The sequence below is a fragment of the Seriola aureovittata genome, chromosome 15, assembly GCF_021018895.1.
Source record: "Seriola aureovittata isolate HTS-2021-v1 ecotype China chromosome 15, ASM2101889v1, whole genome shotgun sequence".
Taxonomy (NCBI): Eukaryota; Metazoa; Chordata; class Actinopteri; order Carangiformes; family Carangidae; genus Seriola; species Seriola aureovittata.
The window spans coordinates 1,157,149-1,172,500 of NC_079378.1; the positions used below are offsets into that span (position 1 = coordinate 1,157,149).

Here is a 15,352-nt window from a genome sequence, read left to right on the forward strand (position 1 = left end):
ACATAATAATTAATCTGATAATAATCTTTGTTCTCAATCTCAATCTGCGTTTGGAAGTGAAGCAGGTATATGACAGCAGCAGCGCCATCTGCTGCAGACAGACCAGACTGCAGCTCAAACACAGGTCACCAACTGAGATGTTTCATGGGCAACCAGTATCTGATGTTTTAGATTCCCTTTTCCCATATACATATGAAATGAAATTTGTGCATTGTCAATTTTTGAAAAAGAAAAAATTTCCATAAAACTCAAGAAACAAAGTTGTTATGAAAAGTTTAATGTATTTCATGGCATTCACAGTGTGTCATGTGTAAATATATCACACAATCAGGATACAGTGTATAACAATGTTACAGTGATACATTTGGCATTTGTACTTTTACATTGTGATGGTCACATACACTCCAAAAAAAGAGAAGTTGAGTAACTTTTTCTCAGGCCTATAAAATTTAATTATCTGAACTTCTTTTGCTCCTTCACTTTAATATCTCCTTAATTTTGTTATTAAATTATTGTGACTAAGATACTGTAAGTACTGAGCTGGACATTTAACAGTGAAACATTCTGTACACTTGTCAGTGCTCTCTAGAGAACAAACTATTTAATGGAGACTGCAAATAAATTCTTTTAAAGATTTTTTGTAATTGTTTACTCTTTTTTGAATATAATTAGTCTTGTGAAGGCAGCAACAAGGCAACAATAGAATAAGTTAATTAATAAAGACGTAAAATAAGTTTCATAAGCCTGATAATACTCTTTAAGATCATGTGAGATTATCGTCATGATTTTCACTGATTGAGCATCAAAACAGTTTTTTCTTCTTTCCTTTCACTATTCCCTCTTTTTGTACATTCTTCATTTTCTACAACCTCCTTTAATACCTCTGTATCATTTCCCTGTTTGATTGTTCTGATGGCTGAATAAAAAAAAAGCAGAATTCACAAATTAAGTTCAATTTCATTCATGGATTGTGCAAGAAACAATTAGTTGATTGACACAAAATTCATAGATGGCATGAAAAGGTTCAAAAATGACTAGACCTGTGTTGCATATTTTGTAGATGTGTGTACTTACATTATCCCAAATGTTTCCATCACTTTTCACACCTGGAGAAATCTGTCATTTTAATGAAGGTAAAGGTTTGCTTTTTTATTTGGTCACCTGTCACTGTCACTGATGTCATATCCCCTCGTTGTGGTTGCAGCAGTCAAAATAATTCATGCCGCAATTTTACGATAGGCTGTTTTAGATCTTGCTTGTTTTAAACTGTATATTTTATATTTGCAATGGTGGTGAAGACAACAACTCCCATGATCCCTCACAACATCTCCAAACTCAGTCTTTTGTTTTGAATGAGAGACCCCTAGTGGCAGAAGTTACACACTGTGTTGTTTAAAGATTAACTGATAACCATACTTATTGGTTGTGACTTCAGTGTGATGGGTACATAAAAAAATCATCCATGCATTTTCAAGTTGTTAAAAAAATGAACACTCAGCGCATAAACATATAAAAAAGTGTGGCAAACGTGGTTTTCAAAACTGTGTTTGTGTGTTTGTGTTCAGCTGTGTTAGCGACATCAGTCCGTCTTCTCATCATGTAAACAAACATTTTTTTTTTCATCTTTTGATCTTCACAAACAGATGGAAGCCAGTCTGAGTTTAATGAATCTCATCTCATGTTGTATTAATCTCTTAAAAACATTTAATGTCAAAATTCATCTTTAAAATCAGTTTTTCCTTCAAACAAGTGAAAAATACTGAAACCAGGTAATTTGACTCCTGCACTCTGCTGCATAAAACTTCATCTTTTCCTTAGTAGTTCTAAGATTTCTTTAGAAAAGAAACATTTAATTTAAGTTAATTTGGTGCTGTCTTTACTTTCAGATCGTATTTATTTCATGCATCTGTTTCCTTTCTGCACGTTCATCAAACACAAGTTTCTCTTCCTCAGTTCACTTACTTGGCACCTACTTGGCTACAGCAAATATATTTGATGTAAGGAATCTATTGCAGATATTTCTGGGAACGTTATGTATGATATTTGGGTTAGAAACCTCCCTTTAAATTTCATGCAAATGAGCACTAAACTCTCAACTGCAAAACTGCAAAAACATGTCTTCCAGAAGTTGCTGGAATGTGATGATCTCAGGAGCAAAGGTGGCAGATCGCTGTTTTTCTAGAGAGTTGATTCGGGCCAGTGCTGGGAGTCACATGTCAAACACAATGATCCGTGTCACCATGCTGCAGGTTATTAAATTAAATGAAAACCTTTGATGATATTTGATGAGATGCGTTCAAAGCATTTGAATCTATGATCTATGATCTATGGCCTTTTCTTGATTATTGACCCTCATGAACTCGCCTCTTTAAAACCTGTTTACTTACATCTTGAATTCTGGTGGAAATCACTGTTCGCAGAGACATCGGGTTAAGTTTAAATTTATGACAGGTTGGTGGATTGAGCCTTTGGCCTCTGAAATCAATTAATATTTGAGCAAACATCCCTGTTACTGAAAACAAAGACTGATTTTAGACTCAATACTTAGAAAGTTTAACGAATCATTTTATCAGTGTACCAACTCGCTGTGATTCTCTGAGGCCAGATCTAATTCAGATGGCTTTTCCCAGGATAAGAATGCTCATGAAGAAGGCCATGATGAAGAACAGCCACATGAAGAAGCGATCCATGACCTTAGCGACCTTCCTCCACTCCCCAATGCGCAGCTGTGCTGCTCGCTGGTCCTGGTATGAGCTGGCAATGAACTCAACACTCTTGCGCAGTCCGTGGTGTTGGCAAACACACTGGGTTTTAACTAAGATCTCCCTCCTGTTCTCCTTGGCTTCACCTCCGACACCTTTCTTTTCTTCAACATGCTCTCTTCCTCCTCCTCCTCCTCTTCCACCGGCACTGTTTGACTCCTCTCCCTGCTCGTCACGTCCACCAACAGCTCCTTCCTCCTCCGAGTGGTCGATGGTCACAAACAGATCCTCCTTCCAGTCTGTCTGGTTGGTCAAATCCTGCTCCAACTTCAGAGACGCCCCCGCCCCATTGTCTTCCACCCTCCCTCCCCACGCCTGTCCATTCACATCCCAGTTTGGTCCTCTGGGGTTGGCACCATTGGCTGATGTGGCTTCAGACTCCTCCTGAGACAGAGGTTGTTTCCCGGATGAAGTCACTTCGAGGCAGTTTTCGCCGACTTCATAGACAAAGCAGATGCGGGCGAGGTAGTTGAGGATGAAACGTTCGGCCCATTCTGGGACGGGACGAGCCTCTGGACCGCAGTGGTGTATGTTCATGATGAAGATGGTGAGTGCTGTTGAAGCAGTGACCATCGTCATGGTAGCAATGTAGTACTTTCCTGTTGAAAAAGGAAACTGAAGATCATTTAGAGGGTCAGAATACATGTACAGTTAAATAATGAAAAATGCAGTTTTTCTTGTCAGGTGCTGAGCAACCTTACACCACCTGAATGATAAACATACATCCTCAGACTTGTACTTCTTGTACGTCATGTAAAGTAACACTGAATCGAACTGTAGCCCAGATCTGCTCCAGCTCAGCTGAACAACGTGAAATCTAGTTTACTTTATAGTGCAGTCAAACAATCTCATAAGTATTATCTTTGACAAAGATTTCTGTGCAAAACTGTCAAAGATGGAAAGAATCGAAACAGTTGTAGAGAAAACTCTCCACTGAAATGTGATGATGTAATGAACTGCTGCTCATTGATGCCTGAGCTGTGATTATCGTATTTTAAATAACTGCTGACGGACATTATCGACCCGCTGGCCTCCTGTTCATTACAGTGATGTTAGCCAACAAACATAGACACACACACACAAACTACAAATCTGCTTACTTGGCAACTTTCTTCTCAGTGAGCTGTATCACAACACGCTCTTAAAGTGAAGGGATACAAACATCCTGCCTGTCAGCTGCAGGTTTTACCCTTCAGACTCATGTGTATTCTGGGATCTCACAGCCATGAATTAAAATTCCTTCACAGACTCTCACACTAACAAAGAACCACCTGGAACACAAAACCTTCCCCATCAGCCAATCCCACTGAGCAAACCCTTCTGGGTTAATATTTGTCTGAACAACATGGATTTATTATGTTAGATCCTCTTGACTGATTTGTTGTTTGAAGTTAGACTTTTTACATTGTAAATTCTTTTTATATTTTGGACAGAGATATAAAAGTAGGTTTCCATGTGGAATCCACATCTGTGCTGAATCAGGTGAAATCTGGACCTAAGGTTTTAAAGTCCTATCACATTAAAAAATGACCTTGACTGTGCAGAACAGTGTTTGTGCAGATTTGGACTCTAGAGGGTTTCAAATGTATCTGCTGCAGGGGAAAGTGCTCCTGCAATCACATTAAATCTCAGTTTGACACCAGTAATCACGAGAAAGATTTTAGTCTTGTCTTGGTCCAATATAACACTTACACAAGTGTGATGTGGAAACCTGAAGCCTCCAGATCACAAACACAGTGAAGTAGGAGACTTTTACTTTGTTTTCTGTTTGATTTGATTTTAAATTCATGCCACAATGAAAAACAATTCTTTCAGTTACTCCAGACAAAAGGATAAATAATTGTCATTTAATGTATGTTTTTCATTTAATTATGCCACAAAAAATTCATATATAAAAAGAAAATACATATATAACAATATATATAGCATTTCACATTGTCTTTGTTTGATTTGTCTTTATTTAAGCATTTTAAATCTACTATAAATCTTTGGCACATGATGTATTTAATGTCATCTAGTGTCTACAGCAGCTGCAGAACATACAATTATAACAAGATAACAAGAGAGGCCAGATCAGGACATACAAGAACATGCAGTTTCTCTCAAACTGGTGTCTTGCAGCAGTAAGTAGCAAAGGGACACATAAAAGAAAAATATTAAGAAGATAATGAAATCTTTTTTTTAAATACACCTTGACATAGCTGTACCTGCTTCCTCTTCTACCATATATATGTTAAAATGTGTTTTAGGATCTGAGGTGTACCCAACTTCCCAGTCCGTGGTTCATGTTCAGATGGGGGTGATTGTTGCATTTCACCCCCACTACACCACAGGTTAAGCATGAATTAGAAAAAAGAAGTTTACTGAGAAAACCTAGTAATCTTAGATGGGGAGCAGCAATAACATGTCCTTGAAAAGTCCTCAAGTAATCATATTATTTATTTATTTTTTGTCGATTATGGATTTTTTCGTATTCTTGAATATATTCGTACTAAGTTAACCTTGATGTCACGGACTGGACAAATGACCAGAGGGTCAGAGTTTTTCCCACCATCATTATTACAGGGATTGAAGAATGGGTAGAGTTTCTCAGTGAAGGAGCAGCCAGTAAAGGAGTAGATGAGAGTTGCAGCATCAACATCATAGAAGGAGACCAGACCCTCCTCATAATCCACAAACACCCCCATCTTCTCAGGCTTTGACTTCAGAGAGAGACGGACACATGGATCAGCAAGAGCTTTGAACTCATTTCCGTTCCTCAGAGAGACGGTCCAGTAACCGTTCAGAGGATTCAGTGTGATTTGCCCCTTCCTGTTAACTGACTCCCTGGCCACTCCTAAATCCCACTTACTCTTCCCTTTAACCTGAACCTCATAGTAAAATCTTCCTGTAGTAAAACTCTGCTTCCCTAAGACACTTGCATAATAAGAAAATCTGCTTGAACTGTCTTGAAGATTCTTATTTACATCACCAAATGTCACTTGTTTTCCATCACCAGACAGGATGAGCCATGGATTTGCTGTCTCAGGATCAAGGGTCACATCCACTGCATACTGCTGGACCCTCTTCAGCTCCACCTTAAAGACATTCTTTATGTCTTTCCTGAGTTTCTTCTCCAGCTCAACTACAGCTGTTACCACAGTCCCCTCATATGATGGTGGACGGACACTGACGTCTGTCCAGTCTTTGGTGGGTGGAGCATCCTTTAAGGACAGGAAACTTTGGAGGAATTGGAGGTGGTCTTCAGAACATGAGAGCTGCTCCAGCTCATTGCTTCTCTTCATCAGGTCCAAGATTTCCTGTTCAAGCTCTATGATCAAGCCTTCAGCCTGTTTCTTTGTTGGTCTCTGCTTGTCTTTGATCATCTCAGTGAACTCAGCCAGGCCTCTGTCAACAGACTCCCTCAGAGCAGTAAACACCTGAACACCCTCAGCTATCGCTCTGTCTGCATCTTTATTACTTTGGTTCACTGAGTGTTTGAGCTCCTGAATCTTCAGTCGTCTCCTCTGGATCATCTGCTGAATTTCAGACTCTGTCTTCTCCAGCTCAGCATTTTTTTCTTCATATTCTTTTTTCAGAGGAACAACATCATGTGTCCTGTGGTCTAAAACCATGCAGAGCATGCAGACACATGTCTGGTCGGTCTTACAGAACAGCTCCAGCGGTTTATCGTGCTTCATACATATCCTACCTTGCAGATTTTCCACAGGACTGATCAGCTGATGTTTTTTGAGACCTGTGACTGTCAGGTGAGGCTCCAGGTGAGTCTCACAGTAGGAGGACAGACACACCAGACAGGACTTCAGGGCTTTCAGTTTGGTTCCAGTGCAGATGTCACAGCAAACATCTTCTGATGTGGCACGCTGTAGCTCCGAGCTGCTGCTGTTGGTTTTCTGTTGAACTTCATGTCTGAGCTGAGCAGCCATCTCAGAGATCAAAGTATTGACCCGCAGCTCTGGTCTTGTGTAAAAAACCTCTTTACACACAGGACAAAGGCAAGGGACATTAATATCCCAGTGTTCAGTGATGCAGTTTTTACAGAAGTTGTGTCCACATGGTGTAGTGACTGGATCAGTGAAAACACTGAGACAGATGGAGCACAGAAACTGATCTTCAGTTAGCAGACAGCTGGCAGCGGCCATGATCTACACACTGAGAGGAAAAATAAATGTGTGAAAGAACAAAACTGGAATTCTTTTTTTAAAATATCAAACTGTGACTTCTGTATTCCTGGAAGAGATACTTAAAACTATGTTGTTGTTCCATTTCCAATCAACCATGTAATTAAATGAATGTGACTTCCTGCCTGAGCAGAGTACATGTTAAGTATCAGCAGCTATACTCACCAGTGTTTTGCAGGGACTCCGCTGTGTTGCTGAGAAGGTCCTGATGAACTCAGTTTAGTTTTTTCTTTAGAGAAAACAGAGACTCATCTGGCCTGCAGCTCTGCTGTCACTCTTTTCTCTGTGAAACGTGGTGTTGAAGCTTCCCTGTCATTCAAGTGTTGCTTGGCTCTCACTGAAACTCTCAGGATGAGGTTTACTTGCATTTCTGGTTTGGGCAGGACAAACCTTTGGCATCTGGAGCGAGGTATGTACATTTATAACAGCCAATAAGACTTAGCTTAGTCTATGTTTGGGTCAATAGGCCACAACTCTCTCTCTAAGTGGGTAAAATTGTAAATGTCATGTTGAATGCCAAAGAGAACCAAAGGTTTCAAAGTGGAAGAAATAGAGGACAGTTTTCAAGAGGTTTGCAAAACATCCACCAGACTTTGAGTTTTACTATTTCACAATAACATTTTCTTCTCTCTAACATTGACTTTAGATTCAGAAAATGCTGAGCTGACAGAAGAAGTTGTACTAGTTTGACAGGCTACAGGACTCAAATACATGCTATCACAAGCTCAAAGTTGATATGATGTAATGCACATGTCCTGCCCTCTATTGTTTGACTATAGTAGAGTAGTGGTTTTGTCCTTCAGCCCATCTTTAGTCAAATTTTACTGTTTACCAAGAGTCAAGTACTGTCAAGGGGCTTTGACAGTTTACGTCTGATATTATGTCAGATATATATATGCAATCACTGACAGGAACTGATTGACAGTGTCAAAACTAAATGATTCCCAAGAATCCGATAGTTTGGAATAAGAACCCAATCTCAATCACTGACATTATGTTCTAGTTTTCGAAGTATTTGGTCTATCCCTTTTATATAACACAACTACTTCACAATCACTTTTACTTGTACCATCATGACCGCCACTGATTGATTTAGAAACTCAGGAGCTCAAAAATATTTTTCTCAACAAATGACAAACAACTTTAACGAAACATAAAAATCAGTTAGTCCTTGGTCTGCTCACCTATCAGTGGGACGCTCTCGGAGGGCGGCATGCTCTCAGCCACCAGCAACTGAAACACGGTAAGGGCCAGCAGCACCGTGACACCCAGAGAAACCTTTTCACCTGAGTCAGCTGGCAGGTAGAAGCCCAGCGGGGCCAGAAAGGAGATCATCATGCAGGGGATGAGGAGGTTGAAGATGTAGAAGGAGGCCCGTCGCTTCAGGTGGAGGGTAAAGGTGATGTCCGGGTACGGATCCGAGCAACAGCCATACAGGATGACATTTTTCTTGGCTGGCATGCCCAAAACCTGGTTAGGAAAAAAGATTTAAGATTTTTGTCAAAGAACTAACAAACGCCTTGAAGTGAACACATGACCAATATAACAACTCACCTCCCACTCCACATTGGGGACAAAGTCAGCCAGGTCAGCACTGTCCAAGGCATTGAACAAATCCATCTGGTTGCCGTTGTGAGTCCAGGAGCCGAACGTCAGGTGACACTGCTGGACGTCAAAGGGGAAGAAGGCCACATCCACCGAGCAGGAGCTTTTGGTGATGGCTGGCTGGTCCCACATGACCTGACCATCGTTACGGAGAACAACGTTGGTCTCCATGGAGCTGGAGAACTCATCGTCTGCACTGTGATGGAGAAAGTGGAGGAAGTCATGTGAAGGAGGGGATAAGGGACGAAGAATAGAAGACAGGAAGTCATAGTTCAGTGTTATTGCCAATTAATGCTTCCATACCAGTGTCCTGCAGCTGGGCAGGAAGCAACTCCTACCTGTTATACAGAACAATATCAGGTCTCCACACATAGCTGCTGGGTATGCGGATGGTGTCGAGGCCGTCGTAGTCCTCTTTCTTCCAGGTGAGGTAGGCGTCATTCCACACCTGGCGTATCCACAGGTAGGTGGTCAGGATCTGGTTCCGCTCATCCTGGTGAAAGGAAACACCATCAGGGAGGACATGAACACACACAACGTGAACATCTGGATCAGCGCTCAGGGTTTGGTTACCATGTCGATGATCTGGGAGAGAGTGATCTGCAGGGTGACGTTGATGATGTGGTCAGTGTCTTCCACCGGACGCAAGGCGTTGGTGTAGTTGGAGAACAAGTCATTCAGCAGCTTCTGAGCGAAGCGACCATGAGCGCCCAAACAAACTGGAGAATAGAAAGAGAGAGAGACATTGTCATCGACCCAGGTAGATGAGAGTGTTGGTCAGTCCAACTCTCCAGAGCTGGTATGTCCTCCTGGTCAGATTTCTATTGACAGTCCTGAGCTCATTCCTGTTCCCCAGAGGATTAACTACTCAGACTTACTGACCCCATGACCTTCTCTCTAGCACCCCCTTCAGGACAAACTCAACATTCTCAGCTCCATAACTCTTAGTTAAATCATTCGTGTGTTATTTGATCTGTTCAGCAGTTTCATATTGCTGCTGTAATGCAACACTTAAGCCTCTAGGGGACGCTTTCCACAGTCAGCCTTTATATTTACAACAAAATAAAAATAATAAAGTCAAATTAACTGTGTCTGTATATGGAAAATCATATCTGTGATTTTACTCTTGATTACAAGAATTTTGGTAATAAGTATTTAAGGGAGTCAATTTCTTGTGTTTTAATCTTTTTCTTGTTCAGTTTAGTCTTCTTGGCTTTAAACAACTTAATAAACCTTTTTACAAACACTACTATTACCATAGTTTGATCCAAACATTGATGTTCTCTTCACATTTCAAATGTGAATCTGATTCATTCGCACATCATTTTAGACATTATGAGGTTGGAAGTGTCCTAAAGTATAAAGTCCTTTTCTCTGTCGTGATTCTCTCTTTATCCTGAAATTTCTCATGTAAATCATGAACACACACATGATAACACACACACACGTGCAAACCACATTTCCCACTTCAATTAACCGGGTCATCTCCTCAGGTGTTACAGATTAATCAGAAAATCGTCTGTAGCAGCAGACCGCTAATTTCTTTAAATCCTGTCACAACATGATGATGGTGATGATGATGGTGGAGGTGACCTGAACAGATGCATGTGTTCGTCTGTGTCATACTATTCTCCTCTACATCAACAGCAGCCTGAACTGAAACTTTTCACTTGAATTTGCATAAAATGTTCATATGTAGACAAGACAATGAACAGAAATGATCAGTGACTTAATTTCACGAGTCTCTGACAAACAAAAAATACAGAGGCAAATTAATTTAAGTGTTTGTGAGAGTTCAGAGATCTGAAGAACAGAATTATATTTTATGTTCTCCAAAGTTCACATCAGTAAGATGCTGTAAGTCAGCAGATAACATCTGAACCATCAGACCAATAGCAGCAGACATAGCTTCATCTTCAGTCCAGTAACCATATAAGTAAATGAAGAGAACAGCCAACAGTTCAGTTGTGTAAATTAACGACAAACACTTCACTATCAGCTGCAGTCAGTCGTCTTCAGGCGGCCGAGGAATGAAGTTCAGTGGCCAAAGACACATCCTGTAAGGTCACAGTGAAACACTTTGCTGGCTGTCGCCTCAGACGCTGCAGTGCCTCATTTCTAAAAAGGTTTTGTTGGATTTATGCGGCTTAATATTGTGTAATATTTTTCCAGACCTATAGTCCATATAAGAGAAATACACAAGTGATAAAAGATAAAGACAAACCTCCAGGTGACAACATAAATAAATAGAACATATAAATAATTTTGTCGACTATTAAAATCTTTAAAGGCAGCACTACCTGCTGTATTTTACTTGATCACATATTCGTCCGAATATTATTTTTCTGGAAATTAAGTTTAATTCAACAGTGTTGAGTTAGCTGGAGTTTCTTGTGGCTTGTGGAAAGTGTTTTGATTTTGTCATGAAGAAATTACATTTTTGATGAGAGAAAATTAGTTTAAGGGAACCTGGAAGAAAAAACCAGAAACATAAATGAACCAGGGAGAAAATCAACTGTCAAACAGCCAAGAATGTCATGATGAAGAGCTCAGAAAGACGTTGGAAAAGTGGTCAGAGAAAATAATTTTAACCGCCTGTAGGTGCGTTTCCATGAACCTGCTTAATGCGCAATTTGAAATAGAAACACTTTTTTCACATTAAAGTCGTGGCACCTGCTGAATCAGGCTCCATGGAGCCAGTTCAACAGACTGAGAGTCAGACTGCTGGAAATCCATTGTCACATTTAATTGGAATAATATCACAAGAGGAGAAAACCCAGTTTTGTTCAGATTACATCACCCAATGGAAACACAAACCACTCACAACAATTCTGAACACTCAACAACAATGACAAACAGAGATTCATAACTGCAAGAGGAGACATTAAAGACAAAAAAAATAGTCCTAATCTCTGTCTCTCTCTCACACACACGGACAGAGGTTTAACAACATGCCTTGCACAAAAAAGGAAGTGCAGAAAAGCAATGGTCTATTCAGCGACCTTCAGATAAGAAAATAATATATTAAGAAACTCTGACATGACAGTAGAGACACACACAGAGTCCTCCTCCCCCTGAGTGTTAACATCCTTTGGACAAAAATGGAAATGTGGAAATGATGCAGACGGACGTGAACAACAGGATGTAGAGAAAATCTGATTCACATCAGCTCTGTTTGTCTGTTTAAAGCTCATTAATATAAATGATTATTTGTGATTATTTTATGTATCTGTCTGGAAACATACATGTCTATTAATTATAAGTCTGGTGTTTTTGTTTTCTTTATTTCTAATTAAAGCGTCTCGTGCTTTATGACTTCACTACCCCGCACGGAAATCTTCAAAAACACCTTAATATTTAAAAAAAGACTCAGTAAGTTCCTGAAACAGGAAAAAGTTTGTCCAGGACTATTTGAAGTGATGGATTAATCCACATTCATTGCTCTAGTGAGTATTTTTGGGATAGCTGTCTGTTGATAAGAAGAAAAATATTGAATAATGCATGTTAATTAAAAAAGATTCATGTTTGTCAAACTGACACAACTTTAGGATTCGTTTTAAACAAAATGAATAACATACAGTTTTAACACAGCACATTTAAGGTGTTTCAGTTGTACCTGCTTGGCCAGTAGAAGGATGTGAAGGCTGCAGTGACAACACTCTGTCTGTCCCTGTGTCCAACACCTTCAAGATATCCTGACAACTACAAGCCAGAGCTCCATTCAATTTGACATTGTGTATACAGACTGGTAACAAATGAAAGTAAAATCCAACTAAACGTGTCTTAGTAAGGTGCTGGGAATAGCTTCAGTGGCCCTCGTCATAGATGGTCTCCACATGTGGAACTGTCCTGTAGGGATCAGCATCACTCTCCAAAACATCTTCCCTTATTTGGTGTTTTGATGGCGGTGGTGGAGAGCGCCGCCTAAAATGTTGCTCAATAAAAATCTCCCATAGGTGTTCAGTCTACTAAAGAACCCCTAGAATCTATTTGAGGTGAACTAGAGACACCTGCCAGACACCTAGAACCTCCTCAATGACCAGTAGAACCTCCTGACTGATAACTAAAACCTCCTAAAGAAGCCTGATGGTGGAGGAAAGTGCTGTCTAAACCATTGCTCCAAAATATCCCATAGATGTTCTCACTAGATCCCTAGAACAGTACAAGAACTAACTAAAGGGCCCACAGAACCTCTTTAAGGACCACTAGAACCTCTTCTTAAAACCTCCTCGGTGGCTGCAGTAACCACCTAAAGGACCACCTCAACCTCTTAAATGATAACTAAAACCCACGAAGTGCTCTTAGATGGCTTCCTCAATGACCCCTAGAACATCCTCAATTGATACAAGAACCACCTAAAGAACCATTAAGAACCACTAGAACCTCTTCAATGACAGCAAGAAACTCCTAATAACTCCTCAGTGACTCCTAGTACCTCTTCAAGGACAACTAGAACGTCCTGGACACTGACTAGAACCATCTAAAGGACCTCTAGAATCCCCTCAGTGACCACTAAAACCCCATGAACTTCCTCACTGGCTACAAGAACAACCTGAATCACCCCTAGAACCTCTTTAAGGACCACTAGAATCCTCTAACGCACCTCCTAGAACCACCTAAAAGACTTCTAGAATTAACTCACTGGCCTCGTGAACCTGAACCTGCTTTAAGACCACAAGAACCTCTCCATTGATAATTAGAACATTTCAAGGTCCAAAGAAGTCAAATCATCCACTATTTCACCAAAAATTAAAGGTTAGAGACAAATCCAATAAATGAAAATAGATCAGTGAATTAGAACTTAGTTTTTTCTTCTTTCCTCTCCCATTAATGATCTGACGACATCTCAAATTTACCCGGCCAAACCTCTAAGTTAGGAACCACAGGCCTTAACACACCAACTACATGAAGCTGGTAATACTTGTGTGTTTTTCCCACTGGTACTTTAAGTACAAACACTTGTTTGTCAGAAAAAGCAGGACCAATCAGCATCCTGCATTTGGCTCAGCAATAATAAGGTAAGACTGAACCTACAGCTAATTCCAGGTGAGATCAAGGCTTTCTGTAAATCGACCTGCAGCTCCGCCTCTTATTGTCTTTGTTCATTGTTCAAATGTCTCCATGGTCTGTTGAGCAGATGCGTCAGCACTTTATCGGACAGTATCAACTGCCTGGGAAGTGTTAGTGCTAACAGCTCTGAGAGCATGCCAGCTGGCACACACGCAGTGTTGTGTTTCCAACCCTCCAGAGGACGGTAAATCACCTTATATTCATTTCCTGGAGACTTACTCAAACCATGACAGTAACCACTACTTGCCTTGGCCTAAACCTAACATTACCCTTACCTTAAACCATAAAATTTAATGATGTACGTGAAGGGAACTTGCTTTTGTGCCTAAAAGGAAGTCGTGTCCCGATTATATAATTTACATAGGTATAGGTCCCCACAACATGGGTAATACAAGCACACATACACACACACACACACACACACACACACACACACACACACGCACGCAAACAGCTTAGGGTCATATTGACTTAACATGCCTTCATCTGTTCTTTGCACTTAGCCGTGATGCACATGATTCTGGCCATCTGTGCACTGAGCAGCACATATGGACTTTCTTGTTACCGTGGCGATGATGGATGGTGACGATGATGGTGAAGACGATGATGCTGATGACGAATATGTGCTGCATTATTTCTATGTGTGTGTGTGTGTGCGTACTTGTATTACTCATGTTGTGGGAACATGAATCTGTTAACACATAGTGACTCGACCCAAAATCTAAGAGTGAAAACTTGGTTAGAGGTTAAAGGTTAAAGGTTAAAGGTTGGGGGTTGGGGGTTAGGGGTTTGGGTATGTACCTGGGAAATTGATGTACATCAATGTTAATGTCCTCTGAAGTGATGGAAACATGACTGTGTGTGTTGGTACGAAACATTCTCATCCGGAGCCAGTTTCATCCTTCACTTTTAAATGTGATTGTTAAGCTGTTTTCAGACATTTCCATCTCCATCTGTCTGGTACACTAATGTTAACAAGCTTTTATTAATAATGTACAAGTTAAATTTACTTATTTCCATCGCAACTTTGCAGAGCTGAATGTCTTGTTCAATTAAAGTCCAAATACCCAAAAATATTTACTTTACAATGACATATGACAAAGAAAAGAAGGAAATTCTCTCATTTGAGAGGCTGGAATCACAGAATATTTGGGATTGTTTCACAGTCAACACAAAATTAATCGATTATCGAAATAGTTGATTCATCGACTAAAATCTGACTTGACTATGTTTCTGTTAGGTCACATTGAAGAGATCAATTTGAGAAAAATCAGAACTGGGGATCTGAGCGTAGAAAAGTCTGGAACCAGCGGTTCTTCATATTCGTAACTGTATTTGGAAACAACGCTTCACTTCTGAATGTTGGCGCTGAACTGCTTCAGAATGAAATATCTCAACAACTGATGGTCAGTTGTCCATGAAATGAACTGTGGATTTTTTTTTCTGTCATCATCCGATTAAAATCAACATCAGAAATATCATTAGATTTTGGATCTTTGATAAAACCACTGCTGGAGATAATTGCAGCTTTAGAGGATAAAGCCGTGGAGGGTCGCAGTGTGTTTGAATTATCTCTGCTGTTTAACCTCTGGAGGTCACGCCTCCTCTTATCTGGGTGGATGTTGTGATTGACAGCTTTAATCCTGATAACCATCAAGGTTTATCACTGCTCAGTCTGCCTCCCTCCATTGTCCCAACACCGAAACGCACACACAGTTCAGTTTTCATCACTTC

The 15,352-nt window shown here is 40.3% G+C and overlaps 2 protein-coding genes across 2 annotated transcripts in view; both read right to left on the reverse strand.

Annotated features, from left to right (window-relative positions):
• Positions 1 to 256: 256 nt before the first annotated feature.
• Positions 257 to 15,352, reverse strand: part of LOC130182465 (neuronal acetylcholine receptor subunit alpha-9-like) — a 17,093-nt gene continuing 1,997 nt past the window's right edge. Inside the window, exons 2-6 of the mRNA XM_056397440.1 lie at positions 9,122 to 9,267; positions 8,887 to 9,041; positions 8,498 to 8,744; positions 8,128 to 8,413; positions 257 to 3,361 (exon numbers count right to left, since the gene is read on the reverse strand). Coding sequence (XP_056253415.1) covers positions 2,613 to 3,361; positions 8,128 to 8,413; positions 8,498 to 8,744; positions 8,887 to 9,041; positions 9,122 to 9,267 — 1,583 coding nt within the window. The 3' untranslated portion in view covers positions 257 to 2,612. The remainder of the gene's footprint in view (positions 3,362 to 8,127; positions 8,414 to 8,497; positions 8,745 to 8,886; positions 9,042 to 9,121; positions 9,268 to 15,352) is intronic.
• On the reverse strand, positions 4,694 to 7,623 carry LOC130182464 (E3 ubiquitin-protein ligase TRIM21-like). Its single transcript, XM_056397439.1, has 2 exons — positions 7,109 to 7,623; positions 4,694 to 6,914 (listed from the first exon to the last, which is right to left on the reverse strand). The coding sequence occupies exon 2, from the start codon at positions 6,902 to 6,904 to the stop codon at positions 5,219 to 5,221; it is 1,686 nt and encodes a 561-aa protein (XP_056253414.1). The 5' UTR covers positions 6,905 to 6,914; positions 7,109 to 7,623; the 3' UTR covers positions 4,694 to 5,218.